General features: G+C 50.1%; 3 protein-coding genes across 3 annotated transcripts; 2 read left to right on the plus strand and 1 right to left on the minus strand.

The window, feature by feature from the left end:
• Positions 1-3,414: 3,414 nt before the first annotated feature.
• On the minus strand, positions 3,415-5,321 carry LTHEOB_8856 (Cytochrome p450; the record flags this gene model as incomplete). The annotated part of the gene is made up of 5 exons (XM_035518379.1): positions 3,415-3,626; positions 3,710-4,627; positions 4,687-4,745; positions 4,797-4,827; positions 4,877-5,321. 5 exons carry the CDS (start codon positions 5,319-5,321, stop codon positions 3,415-3,417), a joined length of 1,665 nt encoding a protein of 554 aa, XP_035369755.1.
• Positions 5,322-8,072: 2,751 nt separating this feature from the next.
• On the plus strand, positions 8,073-9,695 carry LTHEOB_8857 (uncharacterized protein; the record flags this gene model as incomplete). Its single annotated transcript, XM_035518380.1, has 1 exon — positions 8,073-9,695. The coding sequence occupies one exon, from the start codon at positions 8,073-8,075 to the stop codon at positions 9,693-9,695; it is 1,623 nt and encodes a 540-aa protein (XP_035369756.1).
• Positions 9,696-16,326: 6,631 nt separating this feature from the next.
• LTHEOB_8858 (uncharacterized protein) lies at positions 16,327-16,962 on the plus strand (the record flags this gene model as incomplete). The annotated part of the gene is made up of 2 exons (XM_035518381.1): positions 16,327-16,394; positions 16,509-16,962. 2 exons carry the CDS (start codon positions 16,327-16,329, stop codon positions 16,960-16,962), a joined length of 522 nt encoding a protein of 173 aa, XP_035369757.1.
• Positions 16,963-17,034: the final 72 nt, after the last annotated feature.

Consider the following 17,034-nt stretch of genomic DNA (forward strand, 5'->3'; position numbering starts at 1 on the left):
AAGAGTAGAAGACATATGGCCAGGAGAGCATGAGAGGCCAGAAACGCCAGACTCCAATTGATTTGGCAACGGACATACTAGGTGGGCTGCATATTTTGTTTTCTTCTTTTTTTCTATACCTCTTGATTAACGACGCACGACTGAAGATATCACTTTCCGTTTTGTTTACCCCTCGCCTGTTACTGCCTTTTATTGCGTATTCACTTCTTTGGTGCCCGAAGGATAAGGCGCCACTTGCTTGGATAGGTTGACGAAGAAGAAAAAGTCTTCACAAAGTTGTTCTGGCTGCGAACAAAAGTTACATTCCCTCCGTCCCTACGACTTTTGCCAGTACGGCTTTCTTTCCGGGCGTTCTGCTTCTATGCTTTTCGGGACAAGCAACGGTTTTTCTGCGCTTCTCGGTCTTTCGGTCCTTTGCAATTTCCTTCGCTGACAATTCTCGCATTCATTACTTACTTCCTTTCCTTGTTCGTCCTTTTTCCTTTCACCTCTCCTGAGGCGTTTTGCGGCGTAATATTTCCATCAACGTGCCTAGTCTGTCTGTTGTTGACCCTGTCTCGCGTTTCTTTTCTTGATTGTGGCCTGGCCAAGCTGGTGAATGGGTGTCCGTTGTGTAGTCTGCCATGCTCTGTGCATGAGCGTGGAGAAAAGCGAAAATTCTCTGATCTTGAAGATCATGCAGGAGGAGGAATGAGTATTGGGTGGTTGTGGAGATTTATTGAGACGGTTAAGCCGAGCATTGGAGAGACGATAGGAAATCAGAGGAAATGTTAGTAGTCGCAGCGGTAATTGGTGATCATCTGCAAAACTAGGTTTCCTCTATTCCTACTCCTTTTCTACCCCATTGGATACGGTGCATGTAAAGTGAGTTTGCATGGAGTAAATTTCAAGGGTCTGGGTACGGCTGGAAGGGATGAGCTTTGATGCTTCATGTCAGACAAGATTGTTCAGCTCTCATGGGTGTTCTAAGTCCTTACTTTTCCTGTTAGGCTAGTATCTTAAAAGCGTATGATGCATTAGTCTGTTCGCCCTGTTTCTTTTTCCAATTCCTTCTCAACTTTTTGTGTGTGGCCTAGATTGATGCATGAGACGATATGATACTGAATCGACTTTTTTTGATGTTACATGTGTAGTTGGATCATGCTCATGGATGCTCCGAAGATATGTAGTGAACCCTGTAGCATTCTTCTTTCACGCACATGTTGCAGTGTGCATGCATGTATGCATGCGAGTCTCCCATCTGAGGCCTGGGTGCATCATTGCAGAAGACTTCGCTCGGCCCAGACCCTTCCGACAATGGATCTAATAAGCTGCAACCACTTGTGGAGCACTGCAAGGCGCCAGATTAGGCAAGTCAACAATGTCGTATGCTACCGCTCGATCTTACATACGTATCTAGAACGGTGCATGCTCTCTCTATATACATCAAACTCGTGGCGCAAAGTGACGATGGCGCAAAGGGAAGACTCCACGGCAAACGTCATCAGCCAAATTTAAGATCTGCAGTTATAGCCCGGATAGTTCATGGTTCAGAGCTTCTAGATTTTTGTTGTCTCTTCTCCGGATACCGTGATTTTGTAATGTGGAGCGCGGTGAACGCATAGGGAGAGTAAACTCCTCGCCGCACTGCAGAAGGGGAAGCAAATAAATTTGCTCTTTCCTTTGATTTCTCTCACTGAAGACAGTGAAGACGCTATGGTGGAAGGAATGTGAGCAACCACCCTCCACCAAAGCACGAGGGAGGGGAGCACGAGATTCACTAATCAAAGTTTTTCCTGTTTCGTTTCATGTTTCATGTATACGGACAGGGGTTCCCAACGGGTTGCCCTACGGTGATAGAACGTGCAGCGTCCGCCGCTGCCGCCGTCAGCCCGCCACGCAGCCGGCCGCCGGCCCGGCCGGACCAGACGCGCCTAGATCAGGCTACCCATCTGTCGTCCTCATCGAGAAGAAGCACGCCAGGGTAGGCGACGGGGTTCGTCAGGGGAGGGCGGTGAATTGGACGCCGGAGCGCGAACGTAAATGATCGGAAGTGGCTATGTACGAGGAGAAGGAGTAACGATGAAGTGAAGATGAGGCATGGTCTCTTTTGGTGTGCTTGCATTGAGGTAGTGGCGCAATCGCAGTACATGTTCTGCCTTCGCCATATCCAAGATACACTGTCGAACTGTTCAAACATCCATGCATCGGTAAGAAAGATGACAGGGATAGAAACATCCAGCTACGTCATCAGTAAGCGCTCGTTTCTCCGGCGAGGGTATCACTTTCTTCTAGAAGAAATCCAGAACTCTTGACTACTTATTAAAAGTTAAGTCCGTTCATAGCGTGCTTAAGTGAAAGAAGAACGCAAAAGACCTGCAAGCCAGTTACTCCCATCATTCATGTTCCTACAGGCTTTTCCACTCATTCCATCTCTCGACACTCCGCCACCCACGTAGGGCCTCATCGTCGTCAGCGACCAGTCGGCCCGTCTTGTCCATCATCGTCTGCGGGCGCTCCTTCTCGCCTGAAGGCTCAACGTCGGTGTTTCGCACGGCTTCCCCGAAACTGGCACGTTTCAGCTCGCGATAAACCACCCGTGTTCGCCGATCACCGTTTCCACTTCGGCTTCACCTCACATCTGTTCTAGAACGAAGGAACCCACTCAACCGGGGCCCACATCCCGGTTTCAAAAGATGCAAAAATAGAACCAGGGTGGACTTCGGTGATGGTATGATGTTTTCCGAGAGGGAGGGAGCCCAAAAAGGGCAAAAAAAGAACTAATTCAACTTCCTTTCCGTCGCCGGGAATCGAACCCGGGCCTTGCCGGCGCTTGATGCGAGGAGTGCTCTGTATCTGAGAGCGGCAAATCCTAGCCCCTAGACCACAACGGAAGTTGTAGATCTACTCGATATTACTCGAGTGTCTCTCTCAGTTGACTGGAAGTCGACTGAGACTCGACTAATTATATAGTCTAAAATATCTGTTCATTAAGATGAGAACAATCTGTGTCGTGGTCGCGGTGGTGTGGTGTGGTTGATAGATATTAGTAGAAATATAGTTCACCGTCACCACGATGCTGCTTCTACTAACAAATTCCCTGTATATAAAGACTGCCCGTTATACTCTACCCATAACAGATATAGTGTCTAGTACTAGAAGAAGGCATTATGAGTACCCTAGTGTTTATACTTCGGCCAGGGCGGACCCTGGACGTTGGTCTCGCTCCCTGTCCTCTGCACTAGCACCACTGCACGGTCATCGACTTCGCGATATCCAAAATTCAAGCCACCTACCAGAAAACCAAACTTGATGTGTTCCTTCAGTCTTCTAGATCTTCTAGACCAAGCAAGCCCGCAGCCCTAAGTAAGTCCGCAGGAGTAGCGGCACAGGGTTCACGGGGATTTGTTCCGCGCCAATGACGGGCCGTACCGCTCACTTCTCAGACGGGCTCTGACCAGGAACCCTAGCCTTGAACACAGCGTTCAGTGGCGGCAGTGTCAAGGTGAATGTGTCCCGCTGGTTCTTGTCGAAGTAAGCCGGCGTGCCGTCATCGGCTAGGTGCATATCGAAGTTGAGCGCAATCTGTGAGAGCGAAGCTCTCATCTCCATCCGTGCAAACTGCTTGCCAGCACAGTTCGTCGCTCCTGAAACCATCTCAGTATTATCGCCACTAGATAAATGGGCCAATCGGACGAGAAGAGCAAAGAGAAAAAAAGGCCTATCTTACCTCGTGAGAACGCCAAGAATGGCGCCGTTTCGGGACTCATTCCCTCCCATCTCTCCGGATAAAACGCCTCCGGATCTTCATAGTACCGCGGATCTCTCTGTATCGTGTGCGCCGCAATCGACACGACCGTATTACCAGGAATGTAGACATCATCGATCTGCAGACCCTCGGGCGGAGTGGTCCGCGAGAGCCCCGAGGGCACCGGCGGGCGCAGGCGGAGCGTCTCGTTGATGATGTGGTCGACGTACGTGATGTTCTTGGCCTCGGCGTAAGACCAGTCGGCGCTGCCATTGGGGAAGGCGGCGTCGAGAATGGACTGTAGCTTGGTAAGTACGCGGCGGTCTTGCGCGAGGTAATACACGGCGTTGGCGACTGCGGCGGCTGTGGTGTCGCTGCCGGCGATGATAATCAAGCGCGCATCTTCATCAAGAGCAATTTTGCCCGGTGGTGCGGAACGGTCGTTCTCGTAGCGGGCCTTGAGAAGCCAGGAGAGGAGATCGGTAGGCTCGTGTTTCCTGTCTAGGGTCTTGAATGGGGTTTTGTTAGTCTGGAGCTCGAGGATGTGTTCGTGGAAAGTACTTGCCTTCTCCTTAAGGACAACTTGGTTTCCGCAGTACTCTTTGAACAGGTTGAATTTCCTTGTCGCTCCTGGGGTGTCGGAAAGGATCTTAAGAAGCCATGGGACAGAGCTGAGGAAGCCGATGATGGCCATGGAATCATGCACTCCTTTGATGGCAGGGTGGTCCTTGCCGTCGTCCAAGGAACGGAACTCGGTACCCAGGCCGACATCACCGATAATGTCCAATGCGTAAGTATTAGCCCAGGCGGTTATATTGACTGGCTCTCCTACACGATTTCGGAGCTGCTCAATCAATCTCGCTGTCTTGGACATGACACGATCCTCGTACGAGGCCACGGCTACTTAAGTATTAGTATACTCCAGACTGTGGTGACTTGTCCGTTCAATTTTTGAGTACCTTTCACACTAAACCCTCTGTCCCATGCTCTTCTCCTGTTCTTCTGAACCTCCTGAGACCTGGTGTAGAACATAGATTGTTTCGATGGATCGTCTCCTGATTGCGCATACCAAGGGCCCTTGGGGCATTTGGACGGTGGACCTATTACTTTTAGCGCCTAGCCTAACATCGCGTCCATGGATGGTCCTACCGTAGACGAGTGGAATGGCAGAGGCTCGATTGATTGAGATGTGGCGGGGTCCGATGCGGACAAAGTCTCCGTATTGGCGATGCAGCTTGTCTACCTCCAAGTGGAACTGGTTATTCTTGGCCGTCAGGCTCAGCGCATAAAACTGAGACAGTCTTGCCGGAATTGGCCCAGGGAAGTTCCTCAGGCGCAGAAGGCGGCCAATGGCGATGCTGCTGTAGAGACCGACATTGAAGTAAGTTGCTGTGAGAAAGGTTTGCCAGGCGGAAGATGGCAAGTCAAGCCCGGAAATAAAGAAGGCATGGCAGAATAGGGTGATGAGGCCCGAGAAGTAAACCCCAATGATGTGCCATCCTTTCGCATCAAGTTCCACCCCGGATGCTTTGATGCAAAGATGGACTAGTGTACCCAGCGCCAGTGGCGCCAAGGGCGTAATACTTTCGGGCATGGTACCTTGACTTGAAGTTGTGTAAATTTACCGTGCGGAGTCCGTTGCAGCGTCAAAGCCCACAAATATATTCGATACCTTTATCTCGACCAGGATCATCAGGCGTTACGTGGCAGATCACCGCGCCCAATGAATTTTCTGTCGTAGTAACTTTGTCAGGCGACCCCACTCCAGGCACTTGTACGGAAAAGAAATCGGAGATCTCTTGGAAAATAGTCATGCCTAGAGCAATCGCCAGCCTAAAGAGAACTCAATGAGCGAACTGGTACCGAAGCCATCTCCATTAAGATGGATGACCAAGCTTCAGTAAGGATGTCACATGCAGGTAAGATGCCTTCGTATTGGAGGTCAGATCAGAGCACATTCAATTTGGATTGACAGGGTCCACGGCCCTCGCTTAATTGGGAGGAAAATAGCGGTAACTTCTCCCTACAGGGGTGTCGAAAAAGTGGGGGAGCGCAGACATCCAGATCATTGTTCTAGCGCTTTACGCTCTAGCACCCCAAGTACAATGACACAGTCACCGCCTTGCAGAATTCTGCGAGATTCCAAGGCTAGCTGTAATTATCTTGCTAAACGCTAGAAGCAAGTCTTAGATGACAATCATAAACTGATAACTTATACTTTGTTATCGTAGATTGAAACCCGAATGCAAAAATACTGTTAAAGGACAATGCGATTATCGTTGGGGCTCGGACCTGGCCCCACTTAAAACCTGACTGCCCTAGTGCCTCAGACTATCTTAGCTGCTTACTACTACCTACATACAAGGGACTTTGATGCGGTGGCCCCGGCAGAGAAAGTCTTGCTATTGCCTTACTCTAGTGGATCCAGAGCTCTCGGTTGTCCACAAGAACGTCGGCACTGTAGTCAGGCTAAGGTAAAGAAGCAGCCTGAGGGCCAGAAAGAAATTGGAACGCTCTAAGTACCCCACAAGCTTTGTTTGAGAGAGAAAAAAAAAGAAAGCGTTATAAACATTATATAAGAGAGGTCTTTGATAGTATCCTTTGTAGAATGACTGGGGAAAATCGAATACTCGCCTGACAACTGTCAATTTGTGTCACCCCTCGGCATATTACTGTTCATGCGTAGGTAATGAATTTCGAATATAGGCTCCGTGACTGCAGAGATCCTATGGCGCCAGCAGGCGGTAAGAAGTTCAAGGTTCGACATGAGAAGCAAGCATGTAATGGTAACAAAGCATTGTTATCAAGCAAAATTGAAATGCGTACAAGGAGCAGATTAATGTGTAATGCGAATAAGTGCGCACTCTCGATGATAGGATATCCTTTTGCTTCAGATTCAGTAACGTTACCCGATCGGCAAAGGCGGATACTTATCTTGCGTCATGCGTCTTCTGTTCCCAGTGCTTGGCTTTATCTTACGCAGATCTATGGCAAGCGCTTAACGTCTGTCTTATCATGAACCGTGTTGGCGGGATAATTTACTCGTCTCACCAGTTCTTCTTTAGCATGTTGCTTGACGTCTCAAGTCACAGCAAACTTATTGGCAGTATATACTCCCCCCAGAATGTGGACAAGAAACGCCTCCGGGACAGTTGATTTACTGGTATTTCATGAGACGTTGTATAGATCTGCCATACCGTGCAGGTAGCATCGATCCACTTGACCGTCTGCTTCTAACTTGCCAAACGATAAGCTCTTACACTCTGCGAACGTCAGCGAAGTGGGCGGAACTTCTGGTATTGGGTATCCCAAACCATCACATCTCTGTAGTTTCTTGGACCACAGCTCCGCCCACTCGGTCTTTGATCAAATCCAGTAGACACAAATAATTACGAACTTGCTTTCATCTCAGCTCTGCACAAGCACGGTACCAATTGATCTTGAAGCAAGCACATGCGGTGACGGCGCAGGTCGCAGGAAAGTCCATGCCAACCTGGGTAAGAAACAGCAGGAAGATCGATGGAAGAGATGATCAAAGTTGTGGGTTATCATCTTTATCTGTTCTTCTTTGAACTCATGTAAGTGTCTCAACCACTTCGTCCAGACTCTTCTCGCCCAACTGCGAGCGGAGGCAACAAAGAAATAGACGTCCAAAACGATCGCGCCGGAACTTTGGTATGCGCGACATATCCAATCGAACGTTATCATCTCTGTCGACGTGTTACGTTTCAAACGGCAGAATTCATCACGCTTGTTCCATATGGATCCCTTCTGCCATGCGGATCTTTGGCGTCTAGACCGCGGGTAACGGCCAGTCAACAAGACCAACGCCACTCCCCTGTAACAAATGAAGAAATACGTCGGATTGGATCATTGGTCGTTTTAGATGCCATGGGCTCTTCTGCTGGTAGAAATTGATGTTTATGTTAAAATTGCTGAGAAAAGCAGCGTAATACTCATTTAATGAGAATGACTAAAGAGCGCTTCATCAGCACCACCATCCTAGCAGAAGTCTGGCCCTCTAGGTGTCTGAAACGCCGGACCCTGGTGAATAAGGGTTCCTTGATGTAGCTAAATCACTCTAGCTACTCTGGTGACGGCCACGGTCCAGAGTGATGGCAAGTGTTGTCACCTGTGAAGCAGTCACCGGCTACAACCATATTCTAGGCCATATAAAGATCCGGTGCAGTCTACCAGAGCCATCTAGATCTCAGCAAACCTGTCTGGACCCCGGATTCTCGACCCAGCCTCGTCAATCTCTGAGCAAGCAGGGTGATAACATCACAGAGCACGTTGCAAACATACTGATTACGGCGCCACTGACCAAGCTAGCAGCGTTTTCGGAATGTGGGATACACCTATGGCTAATGTTTCCCTGGATAGCAGCTACTGGACTCCTGTTGAACACTTCTCTCATAAATCTGGGTTCTTCCACGAGCTTGGCCCAACACTCAGCTCTCCCGATCTCTTCATCTCGCCAGGCAACAATCCACTCTCGGACCCCTTTGGCCTTTTCCAGGATATACCCAACATGATCGCCGAGAAGAAGCTTCACTGGACCCAGCGTGTGGCCCTCATCAGACACAACCTCCACGCCGCCAGCCGCACTGGAGACTTTACGTTCTTCAAGACACTTCAGGCCCACCGCCTCCTTGAAGGGACGGATCACCTCGCCGCCCTCAACGCTGTCATCGGCGATGCCGCAGATCAAGTTTTGGCGTCTCTCGACAACTACAACTCTGTTATGGCGTATGTGCACGAGGATGCTTTCAAGAACGTTTACGAGAGTGTCAAGACGGGTGTCCGCGAGCAGGCGGGAAGCTATGACGACAGGCGGGCCATCTACTACGTCGATGCGGCGCAGCAAAAGGAGAAGGCTGAAAAGGCGATCGACAAGATGATCAACTCGGCCATCACCATGATCAACGCGCAGCCGGTCAACTGCCAAGAAGAGGCGGCCAATGTGTGGATCTGGGGCACGACCTTCGTGGCGGATGCGATGGAGGTGTGCCTGGCGCAAATTGATGCCATCGAGGTGTGTCTGGACGATTTCATCCGGCTGGAGAACGCATGGAGCGTGGTGCAGAGTGCAGTGGGAGCTTCCATCGGCGCCATCAAGGGCATCTTCAACCTCATGGCCCCCTGCGAAGCGACGCCCGACGCCTTGCAGCAGCAGCATAGGTCCGAAGCCACGGAGGGAACCGTCCGCTCTATGCTTCGCCGCATGAGTACTGCCATGACCTCGGGCATGAATTCAGCCGCGCCTTCGCGCCGCCAATCCGTCATGTCTGTCTCCAGCAACAGCAACATGATGCCTACGGTTGTGCCCCTGCAACATGGCTCCATTCAATCCAGTGGCCCACCTCTACGTGGTGTAGGATGGAGGCCCAGCGCCCTGAAGCATAGCAAGGGCCCAATGGAGCTGATGCCAACCATCCCGCCTACGCCGGCCGCCGCCCTGCTCAACGCTAATCCTTTCGACAACTCTTTCAGCGGGTGGGTCTCTGCTCCTCCTCCTTCTCCCCCAAAAGCACCCCCCTCTCTACTGAATAAGTTCTCCATACTGACACTTAACAGCAGCAGCAACAACTTCTCCGTCAGCGAAGACGTGCCCCCGCCCCCCTCGGCACCGCACGCACACTTCGTGGCCCCCGCCGCCACCACCACCACCAACAACAGCTCCGTCCAGCAGCAGCAGCAACAGACCTCCGCCGGGCCCTCCTCCGCCGGCGGACAGCAGACCGCGCCGCGCAACACCTTCTCTCCTGCCATGCCCACCGCCGCCACCACCAACAACAATGCCGGCGACGTCGCCGGCTCGCCCGGGTCGACAGCCACCAGCAGCAGCATTGTGGATGGAGGCGGTGCGACCGGTAGCAGTGCCGGTAGTGGTGGCAAATCACGTCCGCGCAGCTCGAATGTGCAGGAGCCGCGCCCGGTGTTCGATGACATGCTGTTCTCCCTGTAAGGTTCGCCCTCTTCCTTTATTTCTCTCTCTCTCTCTCTTTTTGTTTTGTTCTATTTCCACTTTTATCACACTCTCTCGCGGTTATGATGACATTGTCTACAAGAAGCAAGAAGCTGTGTGTGTGCAAAACTTTTACAGCTACTGATGCGGGCTTTGTATGGCTACAGACAGCAGGATGATCCCTTGTCGGATGACGCACAGATGACGGGATTGATCATGAGCGGGGAGGAAGGCGACTTGGGGGCGTATGGCGGGGGTGGCAATAGCGGGTTTCTGAGGAGGCTGTCGACGGCATTTGCGCCAACGGTCGTGCATTGACGCTGATTTTGGGCTTCGGAGGAAGCAGGTCCGTCTCGAGTATGCGTGTCACTGATTTGCATTGATCCATGAGGTTCTGGTTTTCTTTTCTTTCAGAAAGCTGTTGGTGGGGGGATATGGAAGGGTGCCGATTCATGAAGTCTGTCTTTCCCTGTTGGAGTTGTGGCTTCCGCACTTGCTTTTCTTTGTCCCTCAACGCTGTTTTGGTAATGTTTAATACACCGTCCGGGCTTGGTATAGTAAACAGTATAAATTAGGAAGATACCGTATCTTAGGACAGTGATTCTCCTGAACAGCTGTGCGCTCCTAAGTTGTCAGCTCGGACATGATGATATTTTGACGTTGAGGCACATGCCATACACAGGGGTTTCTGACCTCCTTTCACCAAATGCTAAGCACATATACAAATTGCCATGGTTAGTTACTTTGGGTCAGGCTTCGTGCTTACTGGTGAGACTTTTGTGGTTCCTCCTCGTGGATGCGCAACAGAAACTGATATCAATCGTCTACGCTTGGAGCTTCCCATATTGGGTGCTCAGCCAAAGGTGGGATGTGTCAAGACTTCTGGAAAAAAGGGGCTCCTTTCGCATACCAATGTATTCATATTTTCTTTGGGCCTCTTTAGTCTATCATTATCGGTTATGTCGCTTGTTGATGCTCGCGTAGCGGTGGTAAGAGACGATTCGTCGGGTAGGACCTGGGTTGTGGTCACATTGGAAATCGTTACCTCTATCGTAAACCTGATCACACGGAAATAACGGGTCCTTTCTTTAGTTAACTTGAAAGAGCTTTTATTTCAATCATTCCTATCGATATTGCCTCTATGGCTGGCTTATTTGGACTTCTGTTAGCCCCCACGATTACAGCCCGTGCAGTTTCACTAGTGGAACTTGGCCACTAAACGACAAAGTGGGGTTTGCTGTTGGGCATCACCTTATTCTTCCCTTCCCTGATCCCGTTCCGTTCGCCAACCCAACCTGTGTATGAAGCCGGTATGAATCGAAGGTTCGCGCGGGGTCGTGTCAGAATGTCAGGGTAGCTGACAAGTCCAGATATGAAGAGACTTCGCACCAAACTCGCGTCCAAAGTCAGGCACCAACATCGGCACAGCTCTGAAGTCCAGCAAACTCAAAATAGCAACGAGCTCGAGCAGGCCCGAATGAATGATGATGCAAAGTCAAGCGAACCCGAGTCAGCAGAAGAAGCCCAAACTTTAGATCAGGATTATGCTGCTCTGAGCATTGGTGATCATCGAAACGCAGAACAATACACAGGTATTGTAGAAAACTGTCCGCACTGTGCCACGTTCAAAGAGGGCGTTGAAATGGCTTCGCGCAACCATCCGCAGCATATCAAGCCTACGCAGGACAGAGCGTACGAGTTTTTCCACAAGCCATGCAAGGAATGCGACCGCTACAGAGATGAACCCGATGAATTTCTCTGCGACTTCTGCCGTCACGCTCGTCTTCGGCACCTATCGTTTTGCTTGCCCGCGCCGAGGGACAAGGAAGGCATGCATGCGCCCATTCAAGTAGCCTGGCCAAAGAACCATGTGTGGCAGCACGCGTGCAAAATGTGTTATTTCATGGCCTATGTCTGCAAAACGCAAGTTTCCGAAATGGGTGCGTATGACGCAGTGAAACTTGAGAGAGGAGAGCAAGGGTTCCGACAATGGAGACGGGATACAAGCAAGACACCGGATTGGGAGATTCATCTTTACCCTATCAGAGCGATGCCACACGTTTTCCTGGCGCAGAGAATCGAATCTGCGACACCTGAGAAACCGCGGTTGCTGAAGCCGCTCATTGAGGATTGGGGGAAAATGAGGCGTTGGTTGATGGAATGCGACGAACAGCATTCCACGTGCGCGCGTCCAATGGAAGGGCTCGGGAGCTTGAGCGGCGAGCTACCCGCCGGCTTTCGTGTCATTGATGTTGTTCAAAGAAGAGTCATCCGACCGACTAGTGGAGTACGTTTCGTTGCCCTGAGTTATGTTTGGGGGAAAGACTTGAGCGACCACTTGCTACAGGCGACGAAGGCGTCTATGAAGGAGCTTGAAGAGATGGGTGGCATCGTTTCGCAACGAACTCCCAGAACAATTGAGGATGCAATGACTGTCTGTAAGCAACTTGGAGAGACGTACCTCTGGGCAGATCGGTTGTGCATCGTGCAGGATGATGCAGGCACCAAGAAACAACAGATCGATGCCATGGACCAAGTATATGCGGCAGCTACGCTCACACTTGTTGCGTGCCGCGGTCTCGATATGGACTCCGGCCTGTCAGGAGTCGGTTTCCAGCGAGATCGACAAGCACATGTAGCCTTTGGCGGAATCACGGCGACACAAGTCCGTGAAGTCCATGCTGCTACGATTCGGAGGTCCTACTGGGACTCAAGAGCATGGACATATCAGGAGGCCGTTCTTTCCAAGCGTAAAATCTTTTTCGGTAGGGAGGTTGCCTGTTTCGAATGCCCCGAGACCATACAGTACGAAGACCTTTACACTGAACTCTATGAGGGGCCAAAAAAGGATCCTGCCATGGGTTTCTATGACTTGAGCCTTCTCCAGCCAATGGAACGATATACATGTGCCTTTCGGCGGCATCTCAACATATACTATCAACGGGGTCTGACCAACCCAAGTGATATCATCAATGGGTTTCGGGGAATCTTGAATGCTTTGTACACCTCCCAAAACATTTACTTTGGGCTGCCTCAACCGTGCTTCGACGAAGCGTTGCTGATTACAGATAATGCATCTTCGAACTTACATGGTCAGACCTTGAGCAAAGCAGTGTCTCAAGACGTTACTCTTCCAAGCTGGTCCTGGGCCTCATTCTCCTGGACGCGCCTGCAGTTGGAGGACTACAGCTTCCAAGGTACCCTCATATGCAGCTGGAAAATATCCGATGAATCACCGCACCGCCATGAAGTCATTGAAGCCACAGAAAGCCCGCTTTCTTGGCGACCGGATATACCAAAGAAAAGAAGACAAGACTCGGGGATGCAACAGAAAATTCCGCCTCGCGTATACCTTGCGCTTTCGTGGATTCTTGGATGCATAGAAACACCTGCACCTTCATCGTGGGACGCTGCCGATTACGCTGACTTGGACGACGGCTTGGATAACCGATGGACCTCCTACCAAGAATACTGGAAGGAACTGCTCGAGAAAACAACGGAGCCAGATGAAGAGACGTTATCCTACCTCAAACCTGGAGTTATCTGCTTCCGTACACAAACAGCATCCCTGAAGCTGGGTAGCCGAGCTACCAACGGCGAATATCAGCACATTTTGAGCCCCGAGGGCGAGAGTATCGGATTCGTTCTTTGCAAGGCATCTCATTTCCAGAACCATATTGCAGAAGCGAGCCAAGACAACTACGAATTTGTTGCTATGTCGCTTTCTGCGGCTAACCCTGCTGATTTCAATAATACTGGAAGCGGTCAAAATCGGGAGTCCTACGACAGTCTTATCAGTCCCAGAGACAATTCAGGGCGGCTTATGATACCGATTCCGATCGCCAATACTCTCCTCATACGGAGGGACAAAGGAAGTCCGCTTGCGCATAGAGTTGCTGTGGCTTATATCCCACTAACGATATGGGCTAAGGTGCGAGATCCGCAATTTCGGACTATTCTTTTAGCATAAATGGTCGCCGTCCACAGGTAATAACTTGAATTTATTCTGAATGAGGCAACTGGGTTATTTTAAACTTGAATTAGAACAACATGTTCTCGCTCGTACCATTTGTGGGCATCAGGAACTACAATCTTTGCTGATATTGAACTGCCCTACACAAAAATAGCTCATCCTCCACTTCAATCTGCTGACCACCCACTGCGCCCTCTTGGTTGATGGATGCCACCTTGGAAATTATCAAACCGTTGCACACCCCATCCGCGCCCGCTTGAGCCTTGACCTCGTGCACCTGTTTTCGTGATGTATTTATCCTTCTCACGGTCCCAGTCCAGTTGCGTGCCATCTTGTCCCGATAATGGAATAAGTGCCTTAAATAGGGCCCGTTCCAGTCTAGAGTACTTAAACTCGGGTATAATTTGTCTGTAGCTGTCGTCTGAAGCATTGCCATTGAGGGCGATAAACTCGTGATGTATGTTGATGCTCAGCGACTGGTAGAGGGCCTCGCCAAGCAACTTGACAGCCTGGTTCTTGTCATTCACCAGGCTGAGTAGCTGATGTAAAGGATGATGTACGTCACCCGCCTCTGACATAGCGTTTCTGAGGAATGCATCCCAGTGCTTAGTTGCACTTGTCATGCGCTTTCTGTTGTTATCCAAGGGAATGGGGCCCGGGAGCTGCTCCAAGATGTGACGAAAGTACAGATCCGCGGCAATGCACTTGTATCTCTCCATCTGTAACTCCAAGTCTTTGATCTTCTGATCTTTCTTCTCTAGCACATCAAGGAACGTGTAAGAAACTGGATTGATTTTCTTAACGTGCGCTTGAAGTACTTGAGCTGCCCGCACAGGATGGTCACGAAGCGTTTGAACGCCTGGAATGCCGAACATGTATTCTCCAAATATTGCAATTCGCTTGCCCAGAAGCTCGACGCGATACGCTTCCCGATCGCTTGGGTCATCTAATACGCTGCGCCACAGCGCTAAAGCTGTTTCAAAATGCTTGCTTCCGGGCTTCAATAAATCGTACGATGTCCAGATACAATGCGAGAGGACTTTTTGATCGAGCTTTAAGGCTCGACAGAGGTCGTCGCGGAGATCTTCGATCTGTTTGGTTTTGCCCTCTGCGACCTTTCTGCGAAAAGATCTCCTGTATACATGAAAGACGAAAGCGTTGACGAGATCCGCGAGCATTCCTACGATAAACTGTGGATACGTTTCAAGGCAGTGCCTTTCTGTTTTCGGGAACCCCCGGTAAACTTTGTAGTCTTTTTTCACAAACTCATCCGCCCATGGAATGGTTTTTCTCCGTGATTCCAGAGGGGAAGCTGCTGCTATGCATGGCAGAATAAAATCCCGAAAAGTCATTGTTCCATAACGGGAGTGCGAGTCAATATGCCAGAATTCAGGTGTCCATGCGGCGAATGGGTTGCGGTCTGGTCGATGCTCAGATCGCTCCCAAAAATCTGCGGTCGGTGTTTCCTCAGGATCAGTTTCTGAAGAATAAGTCGGACTTGGACGTAGCTGGCTTGTAGTTGGCTCAAGCGACAAGTCTTCCTCATAAGATGAAGTCGACGCTATTTCCGCTTTCTGGTTTCTCTTTGCGCTATTCTGAAAGCTAAAGCTAGACATTATTGAGTTGCCGACGATGATTCATTACAGAGGAAAGGGCTCACGGCTTACAGGCTTTAAGAACCTGCAGTAGTGGTACATTCCACGAAATAAAATCTAAGCAAACGCGAGCTTTTTTGGCCCTAATCTCTAATCTCAAACCATCCGTTTGGACCTAAACTCACAAGTGAGGCACGCCACGTCTGAAATGAATAATTCAAGTACGTATTTCTAAATGTCAAAGAGAGTTCAAACGGTGTGTCTCCGTTGACAGTAACTACATTTACATATTCACACGTCGCAAAAGCCTAATTCAAACGGAAACGCCATGCTGGCGATACAAAAGACGTAAATATTTCTATCGAATAATTTATCCACATCGTAGGTAGGTAAGCGAGGTGGGCTCAAGATGGCGAGAGGTATGTAAAAGCAGCCACTTCTGTCGGGTCCCTACATTCCATGCCATTTCCGAACCATACACATCGAGGCGGGGTAAATTGCAGCCAAAATCAGTACATAGTGCATACAAGGTGAAATTCCAGGAACCAAATGCGTACAAGTCATTGCCAAGATACACGCATGCGTCAGCCGTTGGGCTGTGAGGCTGAAAAAAGACTCCTATTTTCACCCTACTCAATATGTTTTGGCACGCGTAAGGCTTGAGCCGTATTACTGAAGCTGGACTTCGGAAGGAATATTCCAAATTACACTGAGAAATTCTCTCAAAATATTATATGAATTCCACGAGCGGGTGCTAAAAAGCAGAGGCGCTTGGTTGCTTATATGCATGTCCTGCTTGCAATCCCAAACGGGCCAAGAATGTCTGCTTGCAAGCCGCCTAATTAATCGTTTGTGAAGCTGCTTGCGCTTCCTGTGGATTCTAGCATATACTTCTTACCATAGGCTTATTCCCAACCTAACCTTGCCGTAATCCTGTGCAACGCATTCGGAAAGCCTATAAAGTGAGGTTCCAAACAGTTATAAAGTCGACTGGCCATTCTAGTCTTTCGAACTCCACAAGACGACGTATCCCCCATCTCATCAATCAGATACTATCTCAAAAATGTCTCCCGGCAAAAAGGCATTGAAGTGTCTCGTCGGAGCGTGGGGCTACATCAATGCGACGCTCTAGTATGCTTCACATTTTCTTGAATCTTCCTGAATCCGTGCTCTATCCCCGCTCTGATTGCTCTACAAAAACCAGCCTTTTGCTAGAGCAGCTGATGCTGACCGCTTTCTCTTTAGCAACACCGCCACCGGTGACATAGTTACCGATGACTGGGGCTATCCCGTCCCCTCTGGAATGGAAGTCTTCACGCCGAACGGCTACACTGCTTTAATCGCCGTCCCCAACGATAGGACGCACCCTGAGCTGCGGCCCGCCTACCTCAACCCAGGCGACCCCTCGTCAGGCACTGATGCTGAATGGGCCTTGATTGGCAAAAACAGCCTCGTCGGTGCCGGCCCGTTCCACTTGTCCGACGTTACCGATGGCCACGACGAGTGCGAGGGCCCGCAAGGCACTATGTCGGGCTCGATTTGGACCTCTACGCTGCCGGGTCTCGAGCGTCCGTTCAAGTTCTCGTTTAAGTTCTATGATGATTGTTCGGTGTGGGTTCTGCATGAAGATATGGGAGAGGATTTGGAGCGGGTTGTGTGGTATTACGCAAAGGATGATCAGGATGTGTATGATGACTAGAAGATCACAAATACGAGGATTTGGGCCGTCTATCCCTTTATCTACGGCACGTGTCGTAGTATCTGCCAGCTT

Source organism: Lasiodiplodia theobromae (genome assembly GCF_012971845.1).
Source record: "Lasiodiplodia theobromae strain AM2As chromosome Unknown scaffold_29, whole genome shotgun sequence".
Classification (NCBI taxonomy): Eukaryota; Fungi; Ascomycota; class Dothideomycetes; order Botryosphaeriales; family Botryosphaeriaceae; genus Lasiodiplodia; species Lasiodiplodia theobromae.